The sequence below is a fragment of the Eleutherodactylus coqui genome, chromosome 9 (genome assembly GCF_035609145.1).
Source record: "Eleutherodactylus coqui strain aEleCoq1 chromosome 9, aEleCoq1.hap1, whole genome shotgun sequence".
Taxonomy (NCBI): Eukaryota; Metazoa; Chordata; class Amphibia; order Anura; family Eleutherodactylidae; genus Eleutherodactylus; species Eleutherodactylus coqui.
Window position 1 is genome coordinate 17926759 of NC_089845.1, and position 15813 is coordinate 17942571.

Sequence of the window (15813 nt, forward strand, 5' to 3'; positions counted from 1 at the left end):
GGGAGCGAGGAAACACAGGGACGAGTGTTGGGCATCATTTGCCCGACATTCGTCCTGTGTAAATGGACCTTTAGTAGTAGACGACTATGTAACCAGGTATCCAGAAGTGGATCCTCTGAGAAATACTTCATTTAAATGTATTGTAAAGGAATTGTTTCACATGTTTACCCGAACGGGTCTTCCTAAAGAGATAATGACCGATCAAGACACACTGTTTTTATCTAAAGTTATAAAAGAACTGTGTAAACTACTGGAAATTAAGCAATTATGTACCTCTGGCTATCACCCCCAGACAGATGGGCCAGTGGAAAGATTCAGCAAAACACTCAAAAGTATGTTGAAAAAAGTAGTAGAGAAGGATGTTCGGGTCTGAGACTGTCTACTACACTACCTACTGTTTTCCAATAGAGAAGTTTCTCCAGCGTCCACTGGGTTCTTGCCATTTGAGTTACTGTATGCGTGCCAACCCTGTGGAATACTTGATATAGCAATGGAAACATGGGAAAATGATGCAACATAAGTGTTATTGAGCATGTGGCACAAATGCAAGAAAGGTTTACCAAGGTTATGCCCATAGTGAAAGAGCAACTCTTTAGGGCACAAGAAAATCAGGCCAGCATATACAATAGGTCAGCCAAAATCAGACAGTTCAGTCTGGGGGGACAGGTACTTGTTCTGCTAGCACAGTAGAGAGTAAATTCCTTGCCAAGTGGCAAAGACCATATGAAATTCTGGAATAAGTTGGGGAAGTCAACTATAAAGTACACCAAGCAGGTAAAATACAGCTGTATCACATCCATTTATTAAAATCATGAAGGAGCGAGTCACTCCTGACTCTACTTGCTTGGTAGGGGAGTTAAGGAGTGGCATCCAGGACGTAACAATAGAAGAGACACTATTAAAATCTCTGGAAAGCTGTTATCCGTATGTTATCCATATTGGGTTGAAAGGTACCCTTGCTACTTTTCAGAGAGCAATAGATAGAATATTAATTTCCCAGAAATACGCAGCGGCATGCCTATATAATATTGTCATATTTAGCTGGGATTGGGAGAGCCACCTGGGTAAAGTTCAGGCTGTGTTGAACTTGCTCAGAATGGTTGGGTTCACGATAACCCCCCCAAAAAGCGCCGTGGGCATGGAGGAGGGCAAATATCTGGGCTATATAGTAGGAAGGGGGTTGATCAAACCCCAAAACAATAAAGGTGAAGCAATACAGAACTGGCTACGTCCTCTAATCAAAAAACAAGTGAGAGCTTTCTTAGGGATGGTGGGCTATTACAGATGCTTTGTCCCTAATTTTGCCACGATGGCAACCCCACTAACTGAGCTCACAAAGGGGAAAAAAAGGTCGGTCCTGGCTCAATCACCAGAGGTTGAACAGGCTTTCACGGAACTAGGAGTTCATAGTTCAGACTGACGTGTCGGATGTAGGCTCAGGAGCTGTCATGTCCCAGGAAGTTAATGGAGAAGAGCATCCTGTGATGTTTTTAAGCCGGAAGCTTAGTCCCTATGAGAAAAATTAGGTCATCATTGAGAAAGGGGGATTAGCAGTAAAATGGGCACTGGACTCACTGAGATATTATCTTCTGGGAAGGAAGTTCAAGCTAGTCTCCGCTCATGCCCCCCTGAAATGAATGAGCAAGAAAAAAAAACAAGAATAAGGTGGTTTTTAACATTACAGGAGTTTGAGTTCTACGAAGAGCATAGGCCAGGGGAACTACATGGCAGTAAAGATGCTCTGCTAAGGATCCATTGTTCAGTTGCCGCTGGTGCCCTGTTACTCCCCTGGCTTGGGGTGGGGATGGGGGGGGGGGGTAGGTAGCAGGGTGAGAGCATAGGCCAGGGTCACTTCCACTCCAGTCCAGAGTTTTCACCTGAGCTCAGGCACCTTTTGGATTTTGAAAAGGAGACAGGCTGCAGAGGGGGTATGGAAGGGGGAGTGTGAGCTCAAGACTCTCTTGAGGAAAGTTGTGTTGAACCTATCTTTGGGAAAGTTGGGTGAGAGCCACTACTCCTGCTACAGCTAGAGCTACTGTTACTGCTAATGGTGTGAAGGACATGGTATTTTTTTGTTTGCTGGAGACAAACAGTTTATTCCTTTATTTTTTTGTCCATGTGATATACTGACCATAAATGTCTCAGATGGGAATACTCTTGTGTCCCTTGGAAGTGGTTCAGAATGGCAATGTGGCCCTCGGACCAGAAAATGTTTTGCATTCCTGTTCTAAATAGTCAACTGACCTGATAAACCTGACCCATGTCAACCTGTATTACCAAATTAAATGGGTTGTCCAGAGGTTAAAAAAAAAAAAGCAGTACTCCACTTTGCAATAAACCGACTGAGTGTAGACGCTCCGGTGGCCCATGCCAATGTGTGTTAACTGGCTGTATTACAATGTGGCCACTGCAGGGAATCCGTGGCCTCAGCGATCCCACGCTGTAGTTACTGGCATCGCCACTGAACTGATGGGGAACGTAAGAGCTAAGTACTATTATTTTTATAACCTTTAGTACATTTGCTTCTTCTTTTTTACCACTTTGAGACTCCTTATGGAAGCACGCCAGGCTACAGTATACCAGTCAGAATATGTATATATTATAGCAAGAGCTCCAGACATGTCCTTCACGTTTAACATTTTATTAAAGAAGTGCTAAAGTACTGGACATTCAGTACATCTTATTTCATTACCAAAATTATTGACAAATGTACAAAACTTAACTTACATTTTTTGGGAGATATTTCAGTCGATATATTACATGAATGTAAACAGTCCCGGGGAGAAATTGACATAAATACAATATATTGGGGAAATCTTTTAAAACCTCCATTAAAAGTTGAATATCTTAAATTAGTTAACTGTCATTAATAGCATCTGATATTGGCATTTGGCACACGTCAGTGACACGTCCCGTGAAATCCCATGCGGTTAAGCCTGCTTTCTTTGCAAGACATGCCACCGAATAAAAACAGTAAGAGTTCCTATAAAAAGGGAGAATATTAGTATTATTACGCTTGATATCTAGCTACTCAAGGTATCAGTGGGACACCAGAAAGTAATATAAGACCAAACATTGGTAATAGAAAGGTACTAAACACAGTGTTATGTTTTTTTTTCCTTTTTTTTTATACTTTTTAAAGTTTTTGAAGTGAGAATTTATAAATTATGAAACAATATTTTCCTTGCAAAGTTAATTGCAATTGTGTATATCTGAAACAAGGTGTAAAGATGTCACATGGTATAAAAATATATATTATTTTTGGACTTACAAGTCCTTCAAATCCAAGAAACATTGTGTCTTTCTTACAACAGTAGAATTTTCTTTATACATATTGACCAAATAAAGCTGATCCAAGATTCTCTCCGGTTACAGCGCCATCCGTGTCGATTGAATCAGTCGTTTTGAACTTCCGTTTTTATATTTTGCTATTAATGAAGTCCTTAAAGAAAATGGATCCAGATAGTGTGGGGCTTGGAGCCCTGCATAAAATCTCTCAATTCTCTCTTTGCTATCACAATGATGCATTGTTATCCTTGGCACCGTACATTTCGGCAAGCTTTTTAAACCGAGGACCCCAGTCATTGAGATAGTCATAGCTCTGCTCCGAGTCTGTACTGAATGACTGTAATGAGCTCAAAGACTGAGCCACCGATCCTTCGCCTTCAAACATATATGTTTGAAGAGAGTCAAATGGAGGCGCACAGACATCTGTATCGGCTTCGTAGAGCTTAGCCAACATGTAGCTGTGTACATTATTGTCCATGGCACACGTCTGAGGCACATAACGGGACAGGCTCTCAATCTCTGGCTGCATGTCCTGTCTACTTTTTCCAACATGTGCCTCCCTTGAACTCCATAGGGTTGCAATATCAAATGCTTCAGTGTCTTCTTCTCCCCCTCCTTCATCGTCGTACCTAACAATGTTTTCATGAACGTTGTCCTCCTCATCGATGGTGTACGGCTGCTTCCTCTGTCTTCTCATGGATAAGATAAGTAGGATCAGGACTAGAAAAAAAAAAAAAAAAACTTGATATATAACTGATATATAATAATAAGTGACAATAAATCCAGTGTAACCATTACAAATCATAAGGTTCTGCCACGGCATTAACTCCTTAGTCTCCTGCAACACATTTTCTTTGTATTTCATTGTGGCATTACACAAGCCATAACTTTATTTTTACACTTTCAAAGCCGTATCAAAGTTTTTTTTGTGGGACGAATGGCAAAGCCTACAAATTCTTGAACCTCCTTTGAATACTGCTATAGAATTCTGCCACAATTATAAATATTTGCTGATGTTTTTGCCTCCGGATGGAGTGGATCTTTTGTGGATGTTTTGTAATACCACTGAAACTTGTTGAGACGTCCTTTATCTGAATCAACCTGGGGATTTGCATTACTCTGACCGACCTGAGAGCTCTGGTTGCTCCACACCGTTGGTACTACTGATCTTCGTGATCTGCCTGGATCTGAGCGGGTGAGCTTTACCTAACACCATTCTCTCCCCCTGGATGTGTGAGTGCTACCATTACTACTGCTTCTCATCTGAATCCATCGGTTAATGTTTTGCCTTTTGAGTTAGTAACGTTTCCTTCCTTCAGTGACATTTTTTAAATGTTTTTGTACATTGATCTATTGCCCCTTTATGGGTTTAATAATGAAGAGGCGGCTTTCCTACAGGAGTTTACCGGTGGGGATCTTCTGGGCATACCTGTCCCATAGGATATTTAGGATTTCCTTGTATTTAGTGTGACACCACTGAACGCCGCACCCCCGGTGAGTCCTTATACTGAACACTTTTACACTTTTTTTCCTAAGTTGTTGGTGCCACTTAGTCTCCATTCTCACCTTTGTTTCACATGAGTGGCACAAGATAACCAACTTTAAAAAATATATTATTTGCTTTACTCTGTCAGCTGTTGGGGTAGCAAAGATTTCATTCTTTCAAAGTTGGTCATCTTGTGTCACTCGGCATAACTCAAAACTGTTGAAAAGGGAAGACTGATCTAAGGCTTCACTTGTACCATTGAGTTATGTGAAGTTTGATGAAGCAGCTGATGCTGTAAGTACGGTAGGTCTTAGGTTGTTTTCAGATGAGCTAATAATTGTTTGAATGAGCGAGTGATGTCGTCATTAACTTGTTCGTTCTCGTTCAACCTGTTTAGAATAGCAGATACATTGTTGGCTTGTTCAAAGGAGCTTCGTTCAGGCTTTCACATTTGCTGTAAAAGCGAATTAGTAGGATTGAATGAGCGCTGTTTAAACTGAACGAGCCAACAATTGCTACTGCCACCAATCCTTGACTATTCTGGGATCCCTCCCCAGCAGGGGTGTCAAACTCATTGTCATCAAGGGCCACATCATCTTTACGGTTGCCTTCAAAGAGCCGAATATAATTGTAAGACTGTATAGTAAGGGCTGGTTCACATATTTGCACAGTGTATTATGTGCACATTTGTTTTGTGCATAATGCACAATGAATAGAACTAGAGATGAGCGAACCTACTTGGCCACGCCCCTTTTCCGCCTGAGCGCCGCGATTTTCGAGTACTTCCGTACTCGGGCGAAAAGATTCGGGGGGGCGCCGTGGGTGAGTGGGGGGTTGCAGCGGGGAGTAGGGGGGAGAGGGAGAGAGAGAGGGCTCCCCCCGTTCCCCGCTGCTACCCCCCGCTCCGCCACGCCTCCCCCCCCGAATCTTTTCACCCGAGTACGGAAGTACTCGAAAATCGCGGTGCTCGATCGAGTAATTACTCGAAACGAGTATATTCGCTCATCTCTAAATAGAACCCATTGAAGTCAATAGGTTCGTTCACCTGAATGCATTTTTCCTGCAGATTCCGGCTGAGCAAAAAAATAGCAGCATGCTTTATTTTCCTGCACATTTGTGTAGCAAAAGTCCCCATAGAGGTCGATGGGGATGTGCAAATGCGCACAAAATATGCTAGATGTATGAAACACCGCTTAATTTTACAGGAAAAAGAACTCAGACTAATTAGCCATTTCAATTGGTGCATATTTTTTGACCATGCGCAAATAACATGTCTTGCAGGCGCCAAAAATACAGTAAAATACAAAAAAGCATGCAGAAAAGCATATTTCATTCTGCAAAAGTTATACACTCATGCGTGCACAAATACGCATACGTTCATGTGACTCAGGCCTAAGGATACATCCACATGGGTCAGCGTGATATCGGGCTTGCCAATGTGAGATTTTCACAGCCATGTGAAGTCTTTTTTGATGTAGCAATACCGCTATAGCCCCATTTATTGGATGGCAGCATTCCTGCAAGTCAATGTTAGACTTTTTGAACAAGCCTTGTAACAATGACTGGGGATTGTAAGCCAAAGCCAATATAGCCATGCACAGCAGCTGTTTTTGGGTTGTTTGCCTCTCATCAGTGTGAAGTAGGTTTCCGGCTTGGCTAGTGAGAGTCCTATAGACGTGGGTCAGGAAGGGTATGGTTTCTCCTTAGGTGAGTGAGGAGACTTATAAGGCCATTCATGCTCCTCTGGGAAATATGCAAATAAGAAGCTGGAACAATGCTTTTACAGCGCCACCTATTTTGACAGTGAAAGAGAATTGCCTTCCATATAAACACAAGACTGCTAAACAGCTGTACGGTAGTGGGGAGCGGGATATTGGAGGGTAATGACAGTCGCACCCACATTCTCCGCTTTGGAGTAGTCTAAAGGCTTCTATTATCCTTCCCCTTGTATGTATAATCGGGTGTTATTACAGGGAGCACCTTATTGGTATTCTGCATCCGGCTTTACACTGTATAAATTATATATCTCTGGTCCATTGATAATCACAGCTAGATACTAAAATGCTTTCTGCACTTTTCCGACGTGGCGTTGAGGTTCAGCGCACGTGAAATGCACCGACTGCAGGGACCAGCAGGGCCGGAGGGTCTGCATTGTGCATGTAATTATAAAGCACACAGTCCTGAAATGGTGAATTACAAAGGCCCCACTTCCATCCAATGCAGATCTGCAGAGAATATCAGACAGTACAATCACCTGCTGACAGCTCATTTACATGCAGGAGCAGAGGATGCGAGCCCACAGACTGCACATCCTGATCCAGCAGCTGCCTCCGAGCGCTAATAAGACCCACGGATGTCATGAAACTAATAGGACAATAAAGCCATCTGACAGCTCCGCTTCCAGCGGCATCTATTAGAAAGTGCGCATTCATGTTGCTGTACGGCAGCATCGCCCTTAAATATAGTATAAATGCCCCCTAAGGCCAGCTCCACCGTGGCGTAAGCACATTTGTGCTGTTGATGCGCATCGGGTGTCACAGATTTTCACACGCAACTGTGTTTTTGTGGAACTTCATGCATGTGCAAATTGTGCGCTCACAAAAAAACCTGCAGTCACAGTCCCATACATTAAGGGGTATTGCGAGACGTATATGTGCTGTGCAGGGCGTACGATCGCGGGCTATTGCACCCGGATCAGCGCATTTTACTGTACTTTTTTATTGTGCTGCCGGGACCATTCACATCTGCGAGATTCCAGTGGCGCCACGTTTGGGTAAGTGGGACAGCCTACTTAGTAGGCAGGTCAGCTGACTGGGTAGGCGGGTTAGCTGACCTAGTAAGCCCAGGTAGAATCTCTTAACCCCTCCAAATCGCGCAGCTCCGTGTGTGATTTCATACAGACGGGGGCCTTTAGTGCGCAATTGTGCCCAAAAATAGAGCATGTTGTGTTTTTCCCCCGTCCTCATAACACACGTCAAGGAACCCATTGAAGTTAATGTGTTCTACTTACAGGACATTGCAGGTGCAAAATACGCGCACAAAAAATATCCCGGCCTGTTCTATCTTGGCACGTAGCACGTGTGCATACACCCCATGATGGGCGGCCCACAGCAAAGACGCAATGTCAATGCCCACTTGCTGCGCCTGTGCCACTTGTAGGTGGCATGATGCGAATTACGGTCATGTGAGCCCGACCTCCATTTCGTATGTTCTACTCCCCTGCAAAAATGCGCCAGGAAATTGAACCTGCTGCATATTTTTTGGCGTGACGGGATTGCGCATGCAGAATATGCGCTTCTGAACATACCCATTGAAATCAGTGGGTTCTATTCCCTGTGTATCGCGCGAATCCGGTCGTTTAATTTGGTCTAAGGCTTGTGTCACACACAGTCTTTTTTCTAACGTGCTATGGGTTTTTTCCCCCGCATTGTTGCATTCTTCTGTTGCATTTTTCCCAACTTCTGCTGAAGTTGTTTGGGTCCACAGAGATTTTCATACTCTGGGCACGGTGCTTATTTTTCTGGTGAATAGGACTCATTGAATAGGACCCACGTTCACATGCGCGGATTTTGCGTGTGCAATTTCGTTGCACAAAAAAGTAAGCAGCATGGTCATTTGCGCAGGAGCTAGAACATATAATTAGCCATTTTAAGTTTCCTTTGTATTCACTGTATATTTGCGCCGGCCCATTCACCGGCCCGTTGCGGTGCCTATTATACATCCCAGTAGGCTGCGTATTTTTCACTTGATTGCACATTGCATGAAAAAAATATTCTCATTTGAACTAACCTCTTGAAATCAATGGGCGCTCTTCACTGCGCACTATACACGCAAAAGTTGCGAACGTAATACGCGGCACAAATACACCCGTGTGAACGAGCCCTGAGGCTTAAAGTTTGAGGCATTTTCTTTCAGCAGAGAACGCAGCGGCCACATGTAAGGCGGAGCCCACACGAGCGTATCTGACAGCGTGCAGGCTTACGCTCGCAGTACGCAGCTAGCACACAATGACAGCGTGTCATCCATAGTCATGTACTATCTTGGTGTGTATGCGCACGTAAAATGCGTCACGATAGAACATGCTCCGCTTTTTCTTGCACATGTATTTTGCGGAAGTGGCAGCAGGGTCACCTATGGCGGATTGGTAGAGATTATTACGTGTGCAGAATACATTGTACCTACATGCTCGTGTGAGCCCGACCAAAGCTGCAGGTCAGTATGCTTTTTATATAGAACCAAAGCATCCCATTTCTGTCCTAAAAATGGCGCAGGTCTGACCGGAGCCTTACACAGGCAGAAGGTGTTAGGATAACAGACCAATAAATCAATCTTACCTAGTAATACAAAAATGCAGGCGAGGATGGCAATCAGCGCGCCCCTGCTGAGGCTTATGGGTAAGGTGTACGGTTCAGCGCTACAAGACATGATATCACCATCCTCATCGCAGCTGCAGACCTGGATGGTCAGAGTGCCGGTGCTGCTCAGCATTGGTTGCCCGTTGTCCGCTATTAAGATTGGGATGTAAAACATGCTCTGTTCACTCTGCTTGAAGCCAGATTTCCGGGCCAAGATCCAGGCTGTGTTATCTATCAGACATAAAGACAGCGCAACAATTATTACATCACTGTAGATTCCAGTAATTACTCTTATTCCTCATTCACACAAAGTAGAATAATTTTGAGAGCCTATTTTGTGTTCTGGAAAGACCGTTAGGAAGTGTAGGGGCCAGTGGATGTGTGAGGGCACTCACACAAGGTGACCGGCTCAGGACGCCCCCTACAGACCATCAGTAGAGAGGAGTGTCTGACCAGACTGTTAGGAAGTGTAGGGGCCAGTGGATGTGTGAGGGCACACAAGGTGACCAGGCTCAGGACGCCCTCAGCAGACCACCAGTCTAACAAGCATGGGCAGCTCCAACTGTTTCGTTGTCTACCATCCAGAGACAGGTGGTGCCATCGTTATACCTCTGTGTCTGTCTAAACCATTTTCAGGCGCTTGACACCCATCATGTGTTCTGCCTTTTAAATCCATTATTGCAATTGCGTTGAGAACGATGAAACTGGACGCTACGGAATAGAACAGGAATACTATATGGAACCAGTACGCCTCCAGATTCAATATGGAGTCAATTTGTCTCTATGCCCGCTTGTATCGCATCTTGAATCCAAGCTAGAGGTGGCCCAACCGGGTATTTACTAGAGCCTTGCATATCATATCTTGCACCCAAGCTAGGGGCGGTCAAACGGGGTACTACAGCCTGCATATCCACCTGTCAAACAGAAAAAAGTGGAGTGCAGCTCAACCTTGTTAGTGAAGAAGTGTGGATATACTCTTGGTGCACGTTCCTCAGCAATGGATCCGGACTCGTAGATCCTCAGACCAAGCAGGAGAATTTCAAAAGGAGGACCAGCACACTGGATAACTTTACTTAGGAAATTCTTCTTTTATTCCCCAGTATAAGAGCATAAAAAGACTGCGACGTTTCGACCTCACATACTAGGTCTTTTATGCTCTTATACTGGGGAATAAAAGAAGAATTTCCTAAGTAAAGTTATCCAGTGTGCTGGTCCTCCTTTTGAAACTCTCCTGCATATCCACCTGTATCATATCTTCCATCCAAGCTAGAAGCTAGAAGTGGTAGAACAGGGTACTAGAGCCTCCATGCCCACCAGTATCACATCTTGTATAGAAGCTAGATGTGGTACAACAGGGTACTAGAGCCTCCATGCCCACCAGTATCACATCTTGTATAGAAGCTAGATGTGGTACAACAGGGTACTAGAGCCTCCATGCCCACCAGTATCACATCTTGTATCCAAGCAAGAGGCCGTACAACAGAGTACTAGAGCCTCCATGCCCGCCTGTGTTGCATCTGGTGTCCAAGCTAGAGGCGCGACAACAGGGTACTAGAGCCTCCATGCCCGCCTGTGTTGCATCTGGTGTCCAAGCTAGAGGCGCGACAACAGGGTACTAGAGCCTCCATGCCCGCCTGTGTTGCATCTGGTGTCCAAGCTAGAGGCGCGACAACAGGGTACTAGAGCCTCTATGCCCGTCCATATCACATCTTGTATCCAAGCTAGAGGCAGTACAACAGGGTACTAGAGCCTCCATGCCTGCCCATATCACATCTTGTATCCAAGCTAGAGGCAGTACAACAGGGTACTAGAGCCTCTATGCCCTCCAGTATTACTTCTTGTATCCAAGCTAGAGACGGTACAACAGAGTACTAGAGCTTCCACGGCTGCCTGTATCACATCTGGTGTCTAAGCCAGAGGCGTGACAACAGGGTACTAGAGCCTCCATACCCACCGTATCCCATCTTATATCCAAGCTAGAGGCAGTACAACAGGGTGCTAGAGCCTACATGCCCTCCAGTATCGCATATTGTATCAAAGCTAGAGGGGGTGTAACAGGGTACTAGAGCCTCCATGCCCACTTGTATCACATTTTGTATCCAAGATAGAGGTGGTACAACAGGGCACTAGCGCCTCCATGCCTGCCTGTATCACATCTGGTGTCCAAGCTAGAGGCAGTACAGCAGGGTACTAGAGCCTCCATGCCCGCTCCTATCACATCTTGTATCCAAGCTAGAGGTGGTACAACAAGGTACTAGAGCCTCCATGGCTGCCAGTATCACATCTTGTATACAAGCTAGAGGCGGTACAACAGAGTACTAGAGCCTCCATGCCCACCAGTATCACATCTTGTATCCAAGCTAGAGGCGGTACAACAGGGTACTAGAGCCTCCATGCCCCCTGTATCACATCTTGTATACAAGCTAGAGGCGGTACAACAAGGTACTAGAGCCTCCATGGCTGCCAGTATCACATCTTGTATACAAGCTAAGGGCGGTACAACAGGGTACTAGAGCCTCCATGCCCCCATATCACATCTTGTATCCAAGCTAGAGGTGGTACAACAGGGTACTAAAGCCTGCCTACAAGGGGTCAGTTCTCCACAATAAATGATCTATTTGCTCTGATATTGTAATCACTTAAGGCCCATTTAGACACAACGATTATCGCTCAAAAGATGTTGCTCAAGGGACTTTTGAGCGATCATCGTTGTCTCATATGCAGCGCAAGATGATTGTTCAAGATGAGCGTTCACCTTGCACTGCCAGCGGAGGATGCAGAAGACAAGCGGGGTGTTTTCTGCACGGAGCGCCCGGCTGTTATACAGCAGAGCGCTCTGTGCCGGGTATAGAGAACAGAGCTGGACCGTTGTGTTCTTCATACCCCGCCTGTCTTCAGGGAGCGGGATACAGCTGAAACAATAGTATTAGCTGTATCCTGCTGTAAATTCCTGATAACTGATCGCTGATCTTCCAGCACGCTGAAAGACAACCATGAGCGACGGGAGAACGAAAACTGCAAGATGTCAGTGCAGTTACACACAACGATTATCGCTCAAAAGATGGATTTTGAGCGATAATCGTTGTGTCTAAACGGGCCTTTACTTTTATAATGTTATAATCACACAAAGAAAGTATGATTCCATTCTAACATCGTTTGGGAGAGGGATCGTCTTTGACAATGAGCGTATTATTGTGTGTCACATCTAGGTAGATACATCAATAGATAGATAGAAAGGTTACCTTGATTATCCCTCAAAGTGAAATTTGGATTATTAGCAGCCTCAGGAGCCAGGCTGTAGTAGATGTGTTGGCCTTCCGGTGGATCATCTTGGTCTACTGCGCTCACAGTCTGAATCAGCTGAAATACAAGTAGAACATAAAACCAGTAAAATAATCCGATCCATTCTGAAAACGTGAAATAAATAAGAAACGGTGTGACTATAAAACATGTAAAGGACCAGCAGCCCCACAGTGAGATAATGTACTTGTATCTATCCGAGGACGTAGGAGGAGATAAGCTCATTCAGTTCCGCTCTAGTTTGAAGTCTGTGATCTTTCAGGACAGGCCGATGTCAGTTGTTGCTTTAGAGGAGCAACTTAGCATCTAGTTTTATTGTTATTGTTTCTATCTTTATCCTTTTTAGTTAGAACGACTCTCGGACACTTGTTCTGGATCGGCACTCTCTGCGCGGTTCTGTTTTGTACGGCTGCTTTCAGTTCGATTATTTGCATGTTGGTGTCAGCTCTTATAGTATCAAGTCAGCGCGTTCTTTGGCGGATGGGCCTTCTTTAGCCGCTGACCACTCCAAGCACTGTCGATGTTTCTAATGGATTCGCTCTCATTACGTGGCCGGAGTATAAGAGTCTCTGTTTCGTAATTTTGCCTTTAAATGACAACTTTGGTCTGATGCGGTCTAGAACGGTTTTCTTTGTTATCTTGGCGATCCTCCAGTACAAAACTTCGAAGGCATCAATCTTCCTTTGGTCCGTTTTCTTCAGTGTCCAACTTTCATAGCTGTTTTGATTGGGAAGATGACTGTGTTGAGTATCCGGCATTCTTTACTTTTGGTTGAACGTAGTTTTCGGCCTAATTCCTTCCTTGTCTGCCATGTTTATAATCTTATTAGATTCACATAGTCTGCATGGATTGTCATGCAGCCAAACAACACAGGCTGTCAGATAATGTCCAAGTTTATTGGCAAATGTTATGATTTTGAGCCATAGAATATTACTATGCTTGGCTAATTATTTTTTTCTGCCTTTCTACTAAACTGGAGGCCCTTAAAGGAAAACACTAACATTTTACAATATTCCACTGTTTAGGCCAAAATATAAATAAATATAGAACTTTGTACATGTTGGTTTTATCATTTACCATCTTTAATCCTGTGATATTAGATTGACTGTTCAGACAGAAAGGTAACTGTAGAATTGTGCAGGAGTCCTGTGACCAGACAGCAGTACATTTTTGGAGGTCAGGTGACTGTAGCACACGTAGGGCGCCTTCACATAGGACAGAAAACCGCACGATTTTCTCACGATGCGAGAGTGAGTGAAAACGCATGATTATGAAACCAATGATTTTCAATGGTTTTATTCCGATTTGCGATGCTTTCACTCCTGCGATGCTGCGTGAAAAAAAAAAGCAGCATGTCTTATATTTTTGCGATATCGCCCATTGTTTTCAAGGGGGTCGACAGCAGCAGCGCCGGCCCCCTTGCAAACTATGGGAGAACATTGCGATCTCCTGTCGTGGATGTGACAGCTGCGATGGGAGATTATATCAGCCCTGCAGTGATGCAAGGCTGTCTCCATGTGAAACCACCCTTCATCTGGGGGTGTTCAGAAAAATTGAGCGGGCGATATCGGGCCGTGATTCAAATGCGTAATTGCCCACAACTCAGCGCTGTGGTTTTGCGTAACAAATAATTTTTTTTTAAGTGCGTATTACCATAATTTACTGTACTTTTTGTGCTCACAGGGCATGTATTTTTCTGCATGGAACACTGCCATGCTCCGATTTCAATGGCTATTTAGCCTAACGAGTTCCAGATGTGTGTTTTTTTCCGCATAGACTTATGCTGTTTTCCACACATCTGTTTACGTATTGTGTGCGCATTTGCACACCCCGTAGACTTTTATGGGGACAAAAGTGGAGCATGCTGTTACTTTTTTTCTGTGCAAAAAAAAAGTGAGAACGAACCTATTGAAATCAATGGGTTCTATTCTCTGCATATTGAGCATGCAAATGTTGTGCATGCAAATACATCTGCAAAGACGCCCATATGGAGGAGCCCTTAGACCACTTTCAGGCACACATAATTTTACTCTATATTTGCCATGATGTTGGGTAGTGGTGATATGCAGCTTATAAAAAGCCAGTAGTTGGCGCACTGATAGTAGTCTGTGGTGCAGAGAGAACTCCTTGATGCTGAGGATAGCTGAAATTGCCCAAGTGTACTGTCTTGGCAGTTGGAGATGAGTTCAGACTCCTTGGGTTGTGAGTATTTGTTAGATGGAGATTGGAGTCTCCGTGCGGAGAACCAAAGTAGGGTCAGTGGGTGGAGGACGGAAGCTCCCCACAAGGGATAAGGAAAGTGTAGTCTATAGATGTGTTTGTGCCTTTAAAGACTTGCTTGAGGACTATGAATTGTGACTAGCTACACTCGTTACATGGTACCCCTCTTGAGGATGGCACAGTGAAATTTCATGGGCTCAGCAAGGTTGAACAGCAATTTACTGAGGATCAGGTAATGAACATACTGTACAGCTACTTTTGTAACAGGACAGATTCCTAAAATATAGCTTTTATTAAATCCTTTGAAATTATGGCTCCAAAAATAAACAAATAAACATATGACTACCCCCTCCCCCACATTATGTCCAGTCTTATTGGCTAATAAATGCCACAAGATTTATACACCTGAATATGTGTATATACAGAGATACAATAGTCCCCAAATCAGTGATCAGAACTCATCAATGAGGGTCTTTTATCAGTGGTAAATAGATCCAAGATGTGAGCTTCCTACTAAATGGCAGTTTGGGGTCTGTGGGAGTTCACCACATAACCATATACCTCCATAACCTATAAACGTTGTATGAATCAAACTTTCTAGGTCCTTCATGAATCCATTTACAATGTGCAGGTGGTATAAGCACTGGTATATTGAATTCCCCGGAGGGATAAGCACTCAACCTGGATAGTGTCTGGTAGTGGTAGCCAGAAATCAGTTTATGTGGGGTCCTGGCTCTTTGGAGCTGGGCCCAATCCAGAGGAGCCGTATATCACCCACATCTACGGTCCAACCTTAATGATGGTTAGTGTCGGCTCATAGATGATTATTAGCATCTAATAATATGCATCAGAACCAAAAAATGGAGAGGCAGTTAGGTCAAAGAATTGACCAGAGTGCCCTCAGATTCTGATGTTGTAATTGGTAATAGAATTTGAAAACTGCTGTTGTAGTAGTTGGTTCAAGAGTTTATTTATATGGTTTGGTTCTATTCTTTTGAAGACATTGGCTCATGGATAGGTTTGACGCGTTTCTGTCAATTTGGGCGACCCATCAGGAACCTAACCTCACTCCCATGGCTTCGTTACAACACCACAAATTGAGTGCTGCAACTAATAAAGTGAAAATTTCTCAAAAACTACAGAACAGCTACATATAACAGATAG

At 44.1% G+C, this 15813-nt stretch overlaps 1 protein-coding gene across 1 annotated transcript in view; it reads right to left on the reverse strand.

Moving 5' to 3' along the window:
* Positions 1-2659: 2659 nt before the first annotated feature.
* CDH20 (cadherin 20) overlaps positions 2660-15813 on the reverse strand; it is a 97854-nt gene continuing 84700 nt past the window's right edge. Inside the window, exons 10-12 of the mRNA XM_066579183.1 lie at positions 12372-12489; positions 9109-9360; positions 2660-4008 (exon numbers count right to left, since the gene is read on the reverse strand). Of these exons, the coding sequence (XP_066435280.1) occupies positions 3515-4008; positions 9109-9360; positions 12372-12489 (864 nt within the window). The 3' untranslated portion in view covers positions 2660-3514. The remainder of the gene's footprint in view (positions 4009-9108; positions 9361-12371; positions 12490-15813) is intronic.